This window comes from Cornus florida, unplaced genomic scaffold (assembly GCF_030987335.1).
Source record: "Cornus florida cultivar Cherokee Brave unplaced genomic scaffold, ASM3098733v1 CherokeeBrave_3.0.0_Hap2_Chr03, whole genome shotgun sequence".
Lineage (NCBI taxonomy): Eukaryota > Viridiplantae > Streptophyta > Magnoliopsida > Cornales > Cornaceae > Cornus > Cornus florida.
In genome coordinates this window covers 19,887,607-19,907,488 of record NW_026775573.1, presented here as the reverse complement: position 1 = coordinate 19,907,488, position 19,882 = coordinate 19,887,607, and the positions used below count along the sequence as shown (strand labels likewise).

Sequence of the window (19,882 nt, the reverse complement as noted above, 5' to 3'; positions counted from 1 at the left end):
GAAACATCCCCTGAATGGATATGCTGAAGTTGTGTTCTGACTCAGGTTTGAATTTTGTAAATATGGAACGTCATGGGAACATTAGTGGACAAATAGGCGTCAATTTTTAATTGAAATAGGCTCAATTTACTTCAATTTGCAGGCTCATACCTAAATACCCTTTTCAATGGCCCAATCAAACTCTGGCTAATTTCTGTGTTGGGGGCAACTCAATACTGTGTTAGCTATGCAATTCTAGCAAGATGAGTTTGGCATTGGTATGTCCAACTAATGAAAATTTATGATTCACATACAAAAAACAGATTTCAACAAATTTAAATTGTTTTCCGTTGGCTAGGCATGCCAGTGAGACTCACTGGATACAGTATGCCCAAGTCACTGGTATGCCGAATCAATAAAAATGCACCACATTAGGTTGTGTTGAAGGATGGCTACTTGGCCTCTTTAGTTTGTCAAACTCTTATTGGGAGACTTAAGCAAAAACCCTCTAATAGCACTGAGCTGTGGCCAATGTGGCTTCTAAATTTTCAGAGAATAAATTTTATTTAAGAAATATACGAGCCATTTTTATATCCTTAGGTCAAGTTAAATCATTATTCATAAAGGAACATCCCTAATTTACTGATAAAAAGCAAACATTTACAGAAAAGCTGGTTCTTAATACAATACTTGTCTCTCGGTCATCTTTGGCTATAGCTAAAATATACACATCAATTTGATGATAAAAATTCAAACGAACTTGTGAACTCTCTATGAAATTCTAACAGTTGGAAATTAGACTTTGTGAATACCCAAAAACGGGCGCCAAGTGCAGAAGTGGTCAAAACTGGACTCGGTGAAAATGATGAAGCATCGTCTTCCTCCATTGCCTTGGCGCAATCCCATAGAGGAGGCTGTGTTTTATGATTCTGCATTCCAACACCAGCATCGACTCACATCAATATGTCATGTGCAAAAGCATTTAACCCAACACTTCTAGATTCCTCTGTGACCATGTTGCAATGGCTTTGACGCATCGTTTCTGCATATTAACCAAAAATGGTTCTAGTATAGTCTTCCATGCCTTGAAAAGATGACAGAAAAATCACGTACCTCGTTGCAGAATTAAACGGCCAACTTCAGACCTTGCCTACGTTCATATGAGCTCAAAAGGCACACGAATCATGCTCCAGTTCCCTTCCCGGCACGCTGTAGTGTTATGCTGACTGAATAAAACCCAAAGCTAATGGAGTAACCTACAATACGTAGATCGGAAAGTAACATAAACAACCATTGTGCTACCAGAATATACCAAGATTTCCAAACATGTGGTCCTGCAATCAAATAAATAGAAGTAATTAATAAATCATGCAAACTAGAATTTAAACATGTACCTGAGTGGCTAAATGTAAGCGAAACTGAGGGAGAAGTTCATAAACCTCGGAATCAATTTCACAAGGACAATGAAGTATGTCTCAAAAAATGTTACAGTGACTCTTTATTATTATGGAATTGCTATGTTTGTGATCAAATATCCTTACTAAGAATATGATGACTATACAAAGACCAGTAAAGTCTCTCCAATGCCTTAGCCCAAGCTGAATAGGAACACACCTATTTTGTGAGTCTGCATCAATTTTCCAACATCATAGTCCCCTCGTGTCCATATATCCAGTGTAAGTATCCACAAAAAATTTAAAAACTAGAAAATAAAAAGATAATAATACGTAAAAGTACTGAGATAATAATTATATATACATTGTGCGCTGAGAATTTTTTTTCCCCGGCAAATAACATTGTTGAGAATTGTATCAAATAAATTAAAAGTTATAACCCATGCAAACTAGATTTACTATGTGTGCATGAGTGGCTCATGTAAGAGAAACAGAGAGAAGTTCATGAATCTGGCTGTCTTCTGATAAGTTATTTGATTGAAAATATGATTTACCCGAGTTCGATGTTTCCCTCTGGTTACAGTGCAAGTTTCAAGAAAATCATAGGTTTAGCACTTCTTTGGAGAATCCATTGAAATCTGGAATCAAAAAACGATATATAAAGATTTTAATACAGTATTTCATTATTTCGTCTTGTTTGGTTGTAATGGAAAACTATAAGAAAAACTAAATAAATAAATAGGATTCTATAACTTACAAAGAAATGGATAATTCCTACCTATGGATTGTTTTATTCTACTTCTGCTTTCTTTTTTTTTCCATTTTATTTGCCTTCAATCGTGACGAGGATCAAAAAGAGATCCAAGGGTCTTTAACTGCAAACAAAAATTATATTAGTCTGCAATAGTTTATCAAATTAAACCAGATTTATTAGATATTTCACTGATTACGCAGTTGCTAAAATTCTATCTGCCAAATGTGAAGGGACACACCTGACCGAGAATTGAAGTTTCTCTGCAGCCATCAATGTCGAGAGAGTTGAGATTTCATCTGGACAAGGTCATCAATCTTTCTAGGTCAATTCAAACTAAAGTCCCAAAAACAAGATTTTGAGTCTTACTTGAACAACTCCATCAAGAATGTTGACTTCCAAAACTGCAGGGACGATGCCAGCACCAATTCTTTGTATCTTATGTGGTTTTATTACATGAACCTATGCAAAGCATTCAATTAGGAAAGAGTCAATACATGAAGATAGTGTATCAACTTAAAAGATCTTGATAGAGGAAAATAAATTTAAAACCTATATTTTTCGACATTGAAGAATCATCATAATAGCCAAGAAAATTGAAAATAGGAAGAAAAATACGGACAAAACAAAAACAGGTAGCAACTTCCAAAGACATTCATTATTGAATGCAAACTGAACATGATGTTTTGGTTTAACCATGATAAAGTGTTGCCATTTTGAAAGTAGTTTAATGCCAATTCAGTTGCTGAATTTCCCATTTCATTGGAAGAAAAAACCAAAAAAAAAATGATGTGAAAGAAAAGAATATGAATATATGAATTACTATTAAAAGTTTCTTCTCCACTGCTGATTTTCATGCATTCATTGTTAAATATCCACAATCTAGGCACTGAGCTATTAGAAACAGCATTGATCTCCACTGAACCTGTTCAAATGACACAGGGTAGTCCCTTTTAGTTTTCGAATGAAGGGTAAACAGGTCAGAAGCTCAGAGTATCTTGATCAAATATTGTATTGAAAATCTGACTTACCTGAATATCAAAATTTCCCTCTGGTAACAGTGCAAGTTTCAAGAAAATTGGAGGTTTAGCAGTTCTTTGAGGAATCGATTGAAAATCTGAAATGAAAAGGAAAAGATAAAGAAGTTAATAAGGTATTTCATCATTTTTGTCTTGTTTGGTTGTAAAGGAAAACTGTGAGGAAAAAATATATATATGAATGGAAAAAAGAAAGGACTTTTTATATCCCCTCCTCTGGAAATGACTCCAACACTTCTTCTTCATAGTTACCACCGATGGTGACGTACACGAGATGGGAGTGATTGCAAACCCCACCTCTTCTGACCCTTCATCAGTTTCTCGCAATTATAGATCCAAAGTGTACTTAAGTTTGATGGCAACCTCCATCTGACAATGATTCAACTTCTGGACAGTTCCTTATCATCAATTTTTCAAGAGATGGAAGGAGGGTGTGCGTTAGTTGGGGCAATGATACTAGATTCTTGCAACCACTGATGTTCAAATCCGTCATATTTTGAAGCTCCATGTCGCCTGGAATTGAAAACGTTTCAAAATTTATACGCCTCTCGATCTCTAGAGAACAAATCTTTGGGAAGGAACCTAATGACAGCGATTTGAGAAGATCACAACTCTTCAAGTACAAAGTTTCAATAGAACATGGAAAGCGGTAATTAACCCTCTGTTAGGAGGGGAAACATTAAAGCTTCACATCCTTCGATCTTCAGAGTCTTGAGCTTCGACAGGAACCATATCTCTAGAGCTGACTCAAGGCACCGGCATTCCCTTATCTCCAAGCTTTCAAGATTTAATAATCTGATTAATTCCAAAGGAAATTTCTTCAAGTTTGGCATCCATGAAATCTCTAACTCCCGAAGAGAAGACAGGCTCTGCAGCAACACCCCAACTTGATTAGACAATAGTAGTTGTTGTTGGCATCCAGAAATTGTAAGTTTCTTTAAACAAGGGAGGTTGTTGGGTAATTCAGCAGTCAGCTTGGGACAATTCACCAAAGAAAACTCTAATAGGCAAGACAACAGGAACAGAATTCTAACCAAACAGAACCATCACCTATATTTAAGCATGAAAAAGTGTTAATGCCTGGGCCACATTGAGAGTAATTTAATGCCAATTCAATTAAAAGTTTGTTAGTTTTTTTTCTTTTCCAAAAGTGAAAAACATGATATTTTGGTTTACTAACTTCATAAAGGACAGCCAAACTGAATTTCTACTGCAGATGTAACATGAGTCTGAGGACAGCTAAGTTCAATATAGTTAGATCAGTTTACAGGCTACCTATTGATATCAGCACTATTTAACAGTAATGAACCAAAAAAAAAATAAAATCAACAAAGAATGCAAAAGAAAAGAATATATGAATTGCTATTAAAAGTTTCTTCCCCTACTGCTGTTTTTCATGCACTCATAGTTCAGTATCCACATACCTATTCCAATTACACAGGATAGTCCATTTTAGATTTCAAAAAAATGGTGAACAAGTCAAAAGCTCGGAGTATTGTGGTCAAATATTGTATTGAAAATGTGACTTACCTGAATATCAAATGCAAGTTTCAAGAAAAATGGAGGTTTAGAAGTTCTTTGGAGAATCCATTGAAAATCTGAAAAGAAAAAGAAGTTAATAAGGCATTTCATTATTTTTGTCATGTTTTGTTGTAATGAAAAACTGTCAGAAAATGAAATATGAAGGGGGAGAAATGGGACACTTATGATTATAATTAATTAAACAATTCTGCTTTTTTTTTTTTTGGTGATAAGAAAAAGAAAACAATTTACCATACGAGCATATGGGGGGAACCTGTAAAGAAATCAATTTTTTTTGCATTAATTAAGGTGGTATCTCCACTCTTTTCATCAGTTTCGAGAAAAATGGAGGTTTAGAAGTTCTTTGGAGAATCCATTGAAAATCTGAAAAGAAAAAGAAGTTATGAGGCATTTCATTATTTTTGTCATGTTTGGTTGTAATGAAAAACTGTCAGAAAATGAAATATGAAGGGGGAGAAATGGGACACTTATAGATTATAATTAACTAAACAATTCTCCTTTTTTTTTTTTTTTTTTTTTTTTGTGGTAAGAAAAAGAAAACAATTTACCATACGAGCATATGCGGGGAACCTGTAAAGAAATCAATTTTTTTTGCATTAATTAAGGTGGTATCTCCACTCCTTTTGTTGTTTTTAGAAAGACATTAAGGGTTAGTCCATCCAATTAAACCAAAATGTTATACATATTGCTAATGAAAAACTTACTAGAATCATCATGTTTAGAACAAGTTTGACTATATATGTTGTACTAGTAGTACCAAGTTTACAACAATGTACATACCTGAGTGGAAGGAAATTGAGGGGTTGTTTTCCTGCACGAATAGAAAGCAGAGGAATCCATGCGAGCATGAATGAATGTCACTTTAAGTTTAAGTAGTATTTGTCATTGAGCACTACGTGGGGGATTTGGGAAATCTTGGACCAACGTGGTTTCAGTAATGGACAGTAGTCTATACTCAGGCGAATGAGGGAGTTGGGCAGCCCCTCTTCTGGCAAGGACTGGAGCTTAGGGCAATCATAGATTTCCAGATTTCTAAGAGAGGTGAGGTGTTGAAGGCCCTTGTGGTTTAGTGATTTCAGATTTGGAAGGTACCGGATGTAAAGATTGGTAAGAGTGGTGGGCAATAGCCACTCCTCCGGAAATGTCTCCAACACTTCTTCTTCATATTCACCATGGATCCTGAATAATCGAAAAGATGGGAGTGTTTGCAAACCCCACCCTATCCGGCCCTTCACCAGTTTCTCGCAATTTTTGATAGAAAGTCTAGTTAAGTTGGATGGCAAGCCTCCGTTTGGAAATGATTCAACTTCTGGACAGTCATCTATATACAAATCTTCAAGAGATGGGAGGAGGGTGTGCATTCGTTGAGGCAGCGACTTCAGATTCTCACAATCAGAAACGCGAAACAAGGTCAGATTGGGAGCGGGCAATCCTCCACCTCCACCGGCAAAGGATACCATTTTAGGGCAACTATGTATTTGAAGCTCCATCAGATTTTGAAGCTTGTCGTCTGGAATTGAAATCGTTTCTATATTTTTACACTCCCTGATCTTCAGAGAACGAAGCTTTGGGAAGAAGCTCAATGACAGTGATTTCAGAAGATCACATCCGCTTATATTCAGAAATTCAATGGAACATGTGTGGTAATTAAGATCCTCCGACAGGAAGGGAAACCCTAAACTATTGCAGTTGCAGACGTCAAGTGTTTTCAATGCAGGAGGAAGTAGACCACCAAAGGGGAAAGACAACTGAAGAAGAGATGAACAATCAGATATACGCAACTCTTCAAGGCAAAAGTTGTTGATGCGCTTTGTATTCGTATTTATATTCATTCCCTCTGATGATGATGTTGCTACTGTTAGGGACTTTAGAGCTTCACATCCTTCAATCTTCAAAGCCTTGAGCGTAGATGGCAACCCCATCTCTATAGCTGTCTCAAGGTACCGGCATCTTTCTATCTCCAAGCTTTCAAGATTTAATAATCTGCACAATTCCGGAGGCAATTCCTTCAAGTTTGGCATCCCAGAAATCTTCAAATTCTGAAGAGAAGGCAGACCTTGCAGCAACAGCGCAACTTGATTAGGCAATAGTTGTTCGCATCCAGAAATTGTAAGTTTCCTTAAACAAGGGAGGTGGTTGGGTAATTCACCGGTTAGCTTGGGACAACACACCAAAGAAAGCTCTAAAAGGCAAGAGAACTCTCCAGCCCCTAATGCATGCCATTCCTCCCACTTTGGCATTACATCAAAGCATAGTGTCTCCAGAGATTGAAATGGTTTCATCGAAGAAGAAGCGTCTCCATAGAACTCGAGACCAACTTGCGTTATTTCTGTCATCGCTTTAATTCTTAGATGTTTTAAAGAGGGCAATTGCCCAATTGACGGCAAGAAATAGCAATTTGCACACCTTATAAGTTTTAAGGACACCATGTTACGAAACGAATGAACTCTCTCTAACCATTCCGGAAAGCTTCTGCCCCAATAATTAATGATGCTGAGATCCTTCACCCTTGCATGAGGTTGTAACTGGTCAAGTACTTCTCTTTCTTTCTGTGAATCATTAGTATGACCACCCCATTCAAGCTCTAACATGTCAATGTGCTCCTTTCCCTTTAGATTGGCCTCTGATGCATTCGGACCACTAATTACATTTTCCAACCCCGAAATGCGGAGTTTCCCCCTAAGTTGACAGAGTTCCTTCAACTCACTGATCCTTGATCCACCATCCTTGCCAACTACAAAATATGTTAAATGTTGGAGATCTTTTAGTCTGCTCATTTGTCTCGGCATTTCTGTCAATCTAGTTTCTCTAATATCAAGATAGCGCAAGTTTATTAGTTTTCCCATATTCACAGGCAACTCAGTGAGATGTCGACAGTATGACAAATCTAATGTCTGTAAATTGCACATGGTTGTTACTAAATCAGGTAACTGTATCAGTGCGGTCCAAGAGAGATCCAAATAGCGTAAATGTATCAAATTTCCGATGGACTGAGGCAATTCAGAAATCCAATATTCAGACAAAGATAGCACCCTTAAGGATCTCAGGCTTGGCAACATATCATTTAGTACCTTTTTACCTAGGAAAGGATTCACGAACCATTTGTTGTTTAAAAGTGATATGAAGGTCCGTAAATACTTAACTTCATTAACAACCTTTAATTTCTCAAATGCATCGTATCTGCCTTGAACATAAGAGAAATGACAGACTTTTTCAGAAATTTGATTAAGGGGCTTGTCATCTTCCAGCATAAAACAAAACTCTCCAGATATCTGTTGTGCTAAATCATGGATTAGGTCATGCATTACAAAATCAGAATTGGTGTCATGACTTAATTTCTGAAAGAAAGACCTTGACAATAGTTCACGGAAGTAGTCTTTACCTGCATCTTCCAATAGCATATTATTTTTAGGTTGCTGCACAAGATCTACGGCTATCCATATCCGGATTAACTTTTCTTTATCAAAGTTGTAATCTTTTGGAAATATCGAACAATATGCAAAGCATCGCTTTAAATGCGAAGGAAGATAATGATAACTCAATCTTAGAGCTGGAAGAATGTTGCTCTCCTTCAAACCCCATATCTCACTCTTTAGTAAATACTCCCATTCATCAATATCCAGTTTAGATCGCAAGATACCTCCGATTGATTTTATTGCTAAAGGCAGGCCTCTACACTTCTTGACAATTTCTCTGCCAATCCTAACTAGCTCCGGATGAGCCATATAATCTTCATTCACAAATGCGAGCTTTGCAAATAATGACCAACAATCTTCAAATGGTAATTGGTCCAAGTGATGGCTATGAATAGTACCCATGACACGAGCAACATTGTTACTGCGCGTTGTTATGATAATCCTGCTTTCTTGTGCTCCAGCTTTGAAAGGTTTGTTTAAGTTTTCCCAGTCTAAGGCATTTTCGATCCAAACATCATCTAGAACAAGTAGAAATTTCTTCCCAGCGAGATTCTGTTTCAACATCATCTGAAGCTGATTAAGGTCGTTGTCGACGTCAGCGGATGTCGAAACAGCCTTAACAATTCTCTTTGTTGTCAAAGAAACATCAAACTCATCAGAAACACAGACCCATGCTTTCATATCAAAATTCTGATCCACTCTAGGATCATTGTATACAAATTGAGCAATGGTGGTCTTTCCCACCCCACCCATTCCTACAATGGGGATCACATGAATCTGATTCCTAATTGTATTGTCAGACAATAACAATTCAATTATCTTCTCTTTGTCGTAATCTCTACCATAGACATCAGATTCATCTATCAGAGAAGTTGTTTGTTGTCTTTGTGAATGTTTCCTTCCAATATTCTCTCTCAAATTAAGAGCACTTTTTTGAACAACAAATAACTCCAACTTACTAATGACCTCCTTCATTCTCGACTCAATCGCTTCATCAGACAAATAAGCAGGAGTCGAGACGAAACAATTGATTTGTAAAAGAAATTGCTTTATTATATAGAAAAATCGAGTCAAACCAACCTTGATTCTGTTGTTTTGGGTTTGGGGCTGATCATGATCAGCTTTCAACTTGTTCCTCAAGGCCTTGGTAGCGATCTCGTCCAGCAAGTCGTCAGCTTGGTAAACAAGATGTTGGAGCTCGTCAAGCCAAGCTTTCACATGTTGGTTGGTAATCTGCTTGTCCTCCGCATCATCCAGAACTGCTTGAAGGGCCAGCAACGTTATCTTCAGCTTGGCCAATAGTCCATCATCCATTTTTTGTTTGGAAAAGAAGTTGATGAACTCGCGAGTAGCCAACCGATCAAACATCACCTGAAGAGAAGCCGAGAGAAATGCTCCACCCACCAATGCTTCAGCCATGTGTTTTTTTTTTTTTTTGGAAAGAGAGAGAGAGGAGCAGCAGAGAGATCAGAGAGAGAGAGACTTAGCAGTGAACAGCGATAAGAGGATAAAAGTAAGAAAATTGGGCAAAGTAGAGCTACTTTGATTACAACAATGTCCACAAACACACACACCAATGATGCAGTCAGTCAATGGCCCCAACACAACGAGAAAAACTTCCCTTCTCCTTTAATACTTCTGTGTCCGTCAACCAATTATATTATATCACTAATGACAAAAACACGCATATGCCGAGGACAAGGAAATATGCACCGACACTCTTGTATATTAAACTACCAAGAACTTTCTAATTTCTCAAATTAGAGCTTATTTTTTTTTTTCTTTCCTTCTAAATTATCAACCAGCCATTCATTGAGGCAAACTAAATCAAATACTACTTCTATGCTATACGAAATAATTCAGCTCCAATTTGCAAAGTATTTCTATAGCATTTTCGCATTTCCAACAAAAAAACACACAAATTTGCTTGCTAAAACAACTTGATTTTTTTTGAGTCCTACAAGACAAATATGAACCCAAATGATATAATCACCCTGCTTAATGTAAATAAAGCAAACCAGAGAAGCAAAAAATGAGTTGACCAAGATGCAAAATTAGCTGACCTGACTGCAGAGCTGAAGAGACTCAATATGAACCAAATGTAGTGCTTAAGGTTTGTTTTATGAGCAATTTGCATTGAGATCTTCAACCACATTCAGATCTTTTATTTTGATCTTCTAGTTATATACCAATAAAATTACCAAAAAATATATACCAAGAACTTAATTTCATCATGACAATTTTTGTGTATTGGAGATGCTAATTGCAAAATTTTCTTATTGTCAGTTCAGTCCTACTTTTCCAAGTTTTATTTACATAACAAAATCTTATTATTATTATTATTATTATTATTTCCGATCCACTCAAATAACAGTGAATGCATGCCAATATATATATATATATATATATAAAATCTTCAATTTTCTAGTTAAGGACCAAGTACAGCTATACAGGATAGTGAAATGAAAGAATAGTCATCCACACAGCTAGCTAGCATTGACCCAGTCCAATCTGGCAACTTCCAAGAACCACCTCAGGAATTATCATTCTCAAGGAGTAGGTTTTGAAGTGGACCTTGTGATGGAACCCAACATTAATTTGCTCCATCTCTCTGTTTCTGCGCAACCTCGGTTTCTGGTGTTGGAGTTTCGAACTTTAATTTTGGTAACTGCCTTTGGGCTTGGGCCTCTTTTGGTAGCTCTCTATGTTGGGCTATTACTTTAATTTTGAATTTTTCTCTGGGCTTGGGCCTCACCGAATCACTGGAAATTTGGATAGTTTTTTAAAAATGTGTTCAAGTTTCCAAGATCAATTTGGTTTTATGGAAACTAATTGTGAGAAGAGAAAAGTATAAAAAGGTGAAGTGAACTTTCAAAAAAAGAAAAAAGAAAGAAAAAAGAGTGAAGTTAAAAAAAAAAAAAAAAAAAAAAGAAGTAATTTTTCAACATAAATTTGATTAGCATGAGAAACCTTCCAAGAAAGTTGTGGTAAAATGTCATTTCATGACTTACATAACTTGAAGGTTACAAGGTTATATTATTTTTTTATATATATAAACCATCTTTACTTTATTAATAGGATAACATGTCTCATATTAATTTGTTTTTAACATACATATTTTTATTTTTAAAATAAAAGTAATATAAGAAAATAAATAAATAATCTTCTACGACATTTAGGGAGAGATATTTACCATTAAATAATTGCAAATTTTTCACTCAACATTGCAATCCTCATTTCTACTATACTTCATTTGTTTTTTTCCATTAGGATTTGAGTTGATATCTTTTACCACGTTATATTAGACAAACAAGGTAAGTTCTAGTGGAGATCTTGGGGTTCATCTAATTTCAACTTTGGAAATCTAACCTAGGTTTTCTAAAATTGCTTTATAGATGTCAAACACGTTTCGGTAAAATACAACACCAAAAGAAATTGAATAATGATATAAAAACCGATGGATTTGTGTTGCCATTCCAACGAATAGAGTCCAACAAGGAACTATTATAGTTTCTCACACAGTGGTACCTACTGGCATGCAAGTCTTAGGCCAATGTCTAAAACCTTATACCATTCATCCCACTAAATCACACACACACACACACACACACACAGTGTCTGCAGGTAGCATGATGTTTATATACTCAAAACTCTTTCTGGCCGGGCAAGGAAAGCTATAGCATTCACTGAGGTGTTTGCTGAACAATTTGTATTAAAGAGTAAAACATGAACCTTCATCTGAAATACAATCTTTACTAAAAAAATGCATCGCAAAAATGCATAAATCGGCTATCGTGGTTGGTTCTTTCCTGCTGCCGCGCTTTAGGTTTATTCATAAATGATGTGGAAATTCATTGTACAACAGAAAAACATACAAATAGCATAATCATAAATTGAACTGAATTGCAAAAGGAGATCAACCAAACAGTTCCTCCTAATGTGTTTCTTGCCATAGTTCCCCAATCAGTGCTTTTGGTGCTGCAGTAGTAAAAATGAAGCAATGATATATAACGAGAAAGCAAAAGAACAAAGACCTGTGAAGTACCAAAATTAAGAACTTGCAGATTAAACAGCTTGTTGGCTTCATCTTACCGGGAAAGCCGGCCAGTGAACCTTTTACAATGTAAAATTGCTTGATAAATGAACTACTTCAGCCCAATGACACATTGGCTCCTGACTATTGTGCTTCTTGCATGAGTCTGGTCCATTTTGGTGTGTAGATGGCATCAAACACTAAGGACTAATGACTCGAAGCTTTCTGCCAAAAAATAGTAATTATTAGCAGTCAATGTCATGGGTAGTCAGTAAATTTGGTGGCCAATTTCATGATCTAAGCATTATGTAAAAGGTTAATCTCTTTGACACTATGGTTAAACAGAACAAATTGGCAATCAGAGAATAGCAATCCTGTCAAAAAGTTCAAAACAATTTTTATAATTGAACAAGAACCTATATGTAAATTAAGCACATTCGCATAACCACCACAACAATCCAACTTCTCTGGTTGAGAAACATAACACTTTTCAAATCCATTTTATGTTATGACGTGAACAATCAGTCATAGACGTCCACTAATCTACATGCAAAAGGGAGTTGAATTATTTTCTTTTTCTTTTTCTTCTTTTTGTTGGCAGGGAGTTGAAGGTGGGACAGAAGGAGAAGACTAGGTAAATGACATCCTCATCTCCAGTACTGGATTTATTGGTTTGAGTTAGTTTACTCCTAAATTGTTCTGAAACAAATTCAACTGATTAGTATTATACAAGTACGTACAAATTCAATTGAAATTTCTTAATAATACGAAGTGATATTTTATGCTTTTGGAGTTTATATGTCAAAAGGAGAAAATTCTAGCATCAAGACTCAATGAAAAGAATGATGAAGGGACCAGAAATGAAGTAATTTTTCTATGCCTCCAGATTTTGATGGCTTGTTCATGTTTGCAGATTGCAGAGTATTTCCCTATCATAACCTCATCGATGACACGGTATGCTGTGCTCTAGATTACTAAGGGCATATTTTCTGTGACCACAAGAATTGGAAGGTCCAATGTCTTCAGCATATTTTTTTTCAAAATCATCATCAATAAAGCCACAATATATATATATATATATATATATATATATATTGGAAGCCATTTCACCATTGATGGTATGAGATTTATTTTAGGATTAAATGGAAGTCTTGTTATTCCATGATAAATTCATTTGCAGTAAATGGCATCAGTTGAAAATTGGCAAAATGGTACCTAAAATTACTGAGACATTTACCCAGGAAAAAAAATGCTGAGACAATTATTATATTGCCCTTTTTTTGGTGGAGAGGGCAGGGATTACATATGACTCTTGTCACCATGTGCCAATGGCTTTGACATATAGTAACAGTATATATTCACCAAAAAATAATTCTAGTATAGTCTGCACGTGTTTTAGAAAGCTGCTAGAAAAATTGCATACCCCATCATAGAGCTAAATGTTAACTCCAACAACTGGAGGCCACCATTTTCCAAAATCAGATCCCACTCAAATCTGTAAGTTCATTGCTTTGGCTCGAGCTGCACAAAAGTCCATCGCTTTCCGATTCTTGATCAATTTTTCAACATCAGAATCCACTCACATCCATATGTCCTATGCAAAATCATCAAAAGATGTCATAAGTCAGGAATTTCAGAAATAATAATATCTAAAAGTAATTTAATAGTTTTTTTTTTTTTTTTTAAAAAAAAAAAAAATCTGTGGAGAGTGCCTCTCTCACTTGTCACAACAGCTTTGGCAATTTGTAGTTGAAAAAAAAAAGTCACTGTCCGGTACTGGTTTTGCTTACATGGTGTACTAGGAAGGGAGGACAGGAGAAACATAAAATTTGGCATTATTTTGGCAGAGCATTAGCCCTCCAACTCGAACCCACATCCTCACACTCATCAAGGTGAGCTTTTAGCATTGAACCAAACAAAACCTGAAAAGATACTGAAATCCATCTAAGCAAGTTGGGCACATTGTAGTGGAATATTCACCAAAAATGATTAAACTAGAATTTTACGTGTGTTCCAAACAGATGCTTGACAAGTCTTGTAATGTCTGCAATTTAAAAGGCAAAAGAAAAAGATAAAAGAAAAGAAAAAAAAAATGTTTGGGACCCACAAGTTTAAGTGGTCATAAGACCACACTTTTTTTCCTTATTTTTTATTTTTTATTTTTTATTTTTTATTTTTGTTCTCTGTCTTCTGTCTCGCAGCTCTCTGCCCGCTTGCTTATCTTTTTTCTTTTTTTTTCTTCTACACAATTAAGCTTGATTTCTCCCTCATTTCTTGGCGAATTTAGGTGCCGTTTGAGGCTAAACGAAGCCCACGACGAGCTCTACGCATCCATTCTAACAATTTCAATTTTGGTGCTCATTTGTGCATTCGAGTTTAGAGACCCAATTTCAAGGGTTTTGTTCAATTTAGAGGTAGAGGCTCTTAATCCATGTTTTTCTTACTCCATTGTGAATTATATCTCTCTTGTTGTGACAAATATGTTTAATTTGGAAGTTAATTGTTTCAATGATTATATAAATGATGTTTAGGAAAATTCATGATTATGAATATGAGTAGAAAAGCATGCTTAGAGGTTGTCTTGTTGTGTTTAATGTTTTGATAATTCATTTGGAGATGTTGAATATAATGTATGCTTAATTATGTGGTGTAAAATTCTAAATGCCATAATATTGAAAGTATGGGATATATATATACATGTACATACCATTGGGTTTGCATGAAATGGGAGAAATTGTTCTTGAAATAAATATGGGGAATTTCAGGGAAGTGTTTTTGATGAAATGGTTTTATGTGAAACCCGGTCGCTGCGGGATTACCAACGGGCCGGAGGTTAATATAGCCTTGAGGGGACTAGGGAGTCGCCCTAGCGTGGTTGAGCTAGCTGGGCCCCATAATGACGCCGCGGGGTTACCATGGGTCAGGGACACTAGCCAATCCTCCTTTCATGTCGCGGCGGGGCTACCAAAGGGCGGGCTGTATTAACGGTTTGGAAATGATGTTTTGGATTATGAAAATGGGGAGCGACATCAGCATGCATTTGCATTCCATGGCATTGCATTGTTTACGCTTGAGTTTGGTTGAAATGTTGTATTATCCCGACACTGTATGATCCCCATTCCTATTGATCTATTCTTTGTATGGATTCACAAGGATACAAGGTGCGTGTCTTAAGTGTCACCTACTGAGCATATGGCTCACCCTGCATACTTATTATTTTTTTCAGGAAACGGGAAAGAAGTGGCGGATGACTTTCCACCACTGGCCTAATTTGAATTAGAAGACTTCTTTTTGCTACTTTTGTATTAAGTCCCATATTTTTGTAAAATCTTAGTTTGTTATATTTGGTATAGAGATTCGTGAACTCTTGTTATTGTAACTATATTTTGGGACTGTAATTATGATAATTTGGATTAAACGGTATGTAGATGTTCCACCATGAGATGAGTCACGTTGAGGTATAATGAACGGATGGATGGGATGTTGGAGTATATTAATTTATTATGTGTTGGGACAGGTTGGAGGTCTTTTGAAAGGCCAAGAAGGGTCATTGCATTTTTTTTTTATTTTTTTTTTATTTGAGCAGGTGGTTGTAGCCCCCTTTTTAGGGGAGGTTACGCCGATTTTTTTTTTTAAATTTTGGCATCAGTTAGGGTCGTTACAAATTTGGAATCAGAGCGAAGGTTCGAATACCATTAGGATGACGGGTAGAGGCTTGCCTAGGGTTGTCTGGGAAGTCATTTGCATTGTTATTTCCTTGTTTGGAAAAGTGTTTTGCTATGTGAAAAAACATGCTTAACTGCTTACTTGCTTACATGCTTATGTGTTTATATGCTTACATTAATGTGTTCATTGCATAGTATTACATGCTAAATGTTTGTATAGTATGTTTTTACGTTGGGTTGTTCACGGTTGGACCTTAGTGTTATCGTTATTGAATTGTTTCCTTTGTTTTATAGAACGATGTCACGGCGTGAGGAAATCGGGGAAGTTGGCCCTAGACCGACTAGGGGTGATGTTAGCGAGAGCTCCAGCTCCAATCCGGAGGAGCTAAATGATGAGGACACACTTCTTAGGGACTTGATTCCCCCGAGAACTGTCCCCACAAGGAGGGATAATGTTGAAGCACCCGTAGAAGTGGGTGAAGGTTCTGTGGCACTGGAGTTTAATCGTTTGTTGCAAAATGTCGTGAGGGCAACGATTGCTGCTCAGTCGCAGTCGGCACCACAACCTACAGTTCAAGTTGAGGAGACGCCAGCTCAGAAGCGTCTCAAGATTATTAAGGGGTTTTCTCAGCTTATGCCGGTTATGTTTGAGGGCGGTGCGGATCCAATGATAGCAGATGACTACATGGAGCAAGTTGAAACTCAATTGACTTCTATGGATGTGACAGAGGATCATTTGAAGATCATCCTAGCTACTTATAAGTTTGCTAAGGATGCTAAATTATGGTGGAAGTCGGTTACGAGCCGATACAAGGTGGAAGAGATGAGTTGGGACAAGTTCAAGGAATTGTTTTATGAAAAGTACTTTCCGCTTTCCAAAAGATGGGAGTTACAAGACCAGTTTCATAACCTTATCCAAGGGAGCATGTCAGTGGCAGAATATGAAAACAAGTTCACTTCACTTTCTCGCTTTGCTCCAGAAATGGTGAGAGATGAGGTTAACAAGACTCGAAAGTTTGTTTCTGGTCTTAATGATCGGATGAGGCCGTTGATCACGGCACAGTTCATTAAGGTTTACTCTGAAGCAGTGGAAAAGGCTTTGATGCTGGAAGCTGATAATAAAGAGAAGGATGCAAGAAGAGAGCAATTGATGCAAAAGAGGGGTGCAGGGCCATCTTCAGAAGGATCTTCTTGGAAAAGGAATAGGGGCGGTCCATCTCAGTTTCAGGGACAGCAGTCTGTACGATCTGTTCCTACCACTCCGTTGCCGGCTGGGTCTGATAGGAGTGCAGTTATTTGCTTTCAATGTCAGCAGCCTGGGCATTACAAGTCCAGTTGTCCCATGAGATTGACTTCAGTTTCTTCAGCTCCGAAGGCTTGTTATGGGTGTGGCCAGCAGGGCCATTTGATTCGGGACTGTCCGAGTCAGGGACCAGGCACCACTAATGGCAGAGGCCGTTACAGTCGGCTACGGTTCAATCAGGTTTCAGACCACCGCCGCCACCACCACAGCCTACCTTGTCTTCTCAGGGTTCACGACCAGCTAGGAGGGATACTCCTACTGTGTCGGCACAACAGTCTGGTGTTCAGATTAGTAGTTCACAGGCACAGGCACCGCAGGGGCGTGTCTTTGCCCTTGCACCGACTGATGCATCTCCAGGATCTTCAGTTCTCCGAGGTATATTTCTAGTGTTTGGTTCTTGGGCCCGTGTTTTGTTTGATTCTGGTGCATCTCATTCTTTCATTTCATCATCATTTGCACCTGTATCGGGGTTAGAGGTCAGTTTTATGGATCGAGCGTTGTGTGTTGATACGCCAGTTGGAGTTTCATTGTCTTTGAGCCGAGTCGTGAGGGACTGTTCCATTGTGATAGCCGGGCGGACTTTTGTGTTTGACCTTATCCTCCTGGAGATGACTAGCTTTGATGTTATTCTCGGGATGGATTGGTTAGCTTCACTTCATGCTATGATCGACTGTTACAGAGGAAGGGTTACAGTTTGCACTACCGAGGGAGACTGTTTCTTTTTCGTAGGAGATCGGAGTGATTCCCACATTTTATCGTTTCATGGAGTTCGTGGACGGAGTCGTGGTGATTACTTCTTGGCTAGTCTTATAGCCGAAGAGGATGATGTTGTGGAAAAAGAGTATCCTGCAGTTGTTCGTGATTTTCTGGATTTGTTTCCAGAGGATTTGACAGAGTTGCCTCCACACCGAGAAGTGGAGTTCTCTATTGAATTGATGCCAGGTACCGCGCCAATTTCTATGGCACCGTATCGTATGGCACCAGTTGAATTGGAAGAATTAAAGAGGCAACTTGATGATTTGAGGATGAAAGGTTTCATCCGACCGAGTGTGTCACCGTGGGGCGCACCGGTCTTGTTTGCTAAGAAGAAAGATGGTTCTTTGAGGTTGTGCATTGATTACAGGAAGTTGAATCGTGCCACCATCAAGAATAAGTATCCTTTGCCAATGATAGATGATTTGTTTGATCAATTGAGAGGAGCCAGTTGTTTCTCCAAGATTGACTTGAGGTCTAGCTATTATCAGTTGCGGGTTAGGGATGAGGATATCCCGAAGACAGTATTTCGTACACAGTATGGACACTATGAGTTCCTTGTTATGCCTTTTGGCTTGACTAATGCTCCAGCGGCATTCATGGACTTAATGAACCGCGTCTTTCACGATTACTTGGACCAGTTTGTGGTAGTTTTCGTGGATGACATTCTTGTGTATTCACGATCTCGGGAGGAACACGAGATCCATTTAAGTATTGTTTTACAGATTTTGCGGGAGCACCGGTTGTATGCCAAATATGAGAAATGTGAGTTTTGGCTACAAGAGGTGAAGTTTTTGGGACATGTTGTTTCAGAAGGCGGAGTGTCAGTTGATCCATCAAAGATTGAAGCTGTTTTGAATTGGGAGCAACCCAAGAATGTGTTTGAGATTCGTAGTTTTCTTGGTCTAGCGGGTTACTACCGGAGATTTGTGAAAGATTTCTCCCGTTTGGCAGCGTCTATGACCCGTTTAACCCGGAAAGGGATTAAGTTTGCATGGAATAAAGCCTGTGAGTCATCTTTCCAGGAATTGAAGACAAGATTGAATACGGCTCCAGTGTTGGTGATACCTGAGCGTGGCTTGGGTTATGTGATCTATTGTGATGCTTCACATGATGGTTTAGGGTGTGTGTTGATGCAGGATGGTAGAGTAGTGGCTTATGGGTCTCGACAGTTGAAGACTCACGAGTACAACTACCCTACTCATGACCTGGAGTTAGCGGCAGTTGTGTTTGCTTTGAAGTGTTGGAGACATTACTTGTATGGTGAGAGATTCGAGGTGTACTCGGATCATAAAAGTCTCAAGTACCTTTTCTCCCAAAGGGACTTAAACAATAGACAGAGAAGATGGGTTGAATTCTTGGAAGATTATAATTTTGACTTACAGTATCATCCGGGCAAGGCAAATGTGGTAGCAGATGCCTTAAGCCGAAAATCTCGTGGAACTATGGCCTGTCTGGCTATTCAGAAATGGAAGATGCTTAAGGATTTGGCAGAGATGGGATTGTATTGTTTTGATGACGATGTTGACAGCGAGCCGGCATTCTTGTTTAGTCTTATGGCTCAGCCTACTCTTGTTGTACGAGTGATTGAGTCACAAAGACAGGACCCGAATTTAGATGCCATTCACGCTTTGATCTCCAGTGGTGAGACAGTGAAAGATTGGGCTTTGTATACAGATGGGGGTCTACAGTTCAGGGGTTTGTTGGTGGTTCCTACTATTTGTCGTGAGGACGTCTTACGGGAGTTTCACATTTCCCGCTTTGCAGTTCATCCAGGTAGTACCAAGATGTATCACAATTTGAGACGTCAGTATTGGTGGAACGGGATGAAAAAAGATGTTGCACAGTTTGTGGCTAGATGCCTTACCTGTCAGCAGGTGAAGGCCGAGCATCAGAGACCAGCCGGTTTATTGCAACCATTACCTGTAGCGCAATGGAAATGGGAGCATATTGCTATGGATTTTGTGACAGGTCTTCCAAGGTCACGAAGGGGTAATGAGTCCGTATGG

At 38.0% G+C, this 19,882-nt stretch overlaps 1 protein-coding gene across 26 annotated transcripts; it reads right to left on the bottom strand.

Annotated features, from left to right (window-relative positions):
• Window positions 1–593: 593 nt before the first annotated feature.
• On the bottom strand, window positions 594–10,461 carry LOC132299829 (putative disease resistance protein At3g14460). 26 transcript variants are annotated; one of them, XM_059796683.1, is made up of 10 exons: window positions 5,484–10,176; window positions 4,692–5,066; window positions 3,156–4,030; window positions 2,948–3,049; window positions 2,366–2,586; window positions 2,152–2,248; window positions 1,928–2,011; window positions 1,521–1,606; window positions 1,093–1,313; window positions 594–1,021 (listed from the first exon to the last, which is right to left on the bottom strand). In XM_059796683.1, the coding sequence occupies exon 1, from the start codon at window positions 9,536–9,538 to the stop codon at window positions 5,561–5,563; it is 3,978 nt and encodes a 1,325-aa protein (XP_059652666.1). In that variant the 5' UTR covers window positions 9,539–10,176; the 3' UTR covers window positions 594–1,021; window positions 1,093–1,313; window positions 1,521–1,606; window positions 1,928–2,011; window positions 2,152–2,248; window positions 2,366–2,586; window positions 2,948–3,049; window positions 3,156–4,030; window positions 4,692–5,066; window positions 5,484–5,560. The 26 variants fall into 26 exon arrangements, 23 of the variants coding, with proteins under 23 accessions (XP_059652666.1, XP_059652664.1, XP_059652661.1 ...); XM_059796681.1 differs by having other exon boundaries at window positions 1,093–1,235; window positions 1,374–2,011; XM_059796678.1 differs by having other exon boundaries at window positions 1,521–2,011.
• Between the last annotated feature and the right edge of the window lie 9,421 nt (window positions 10,462–19,882).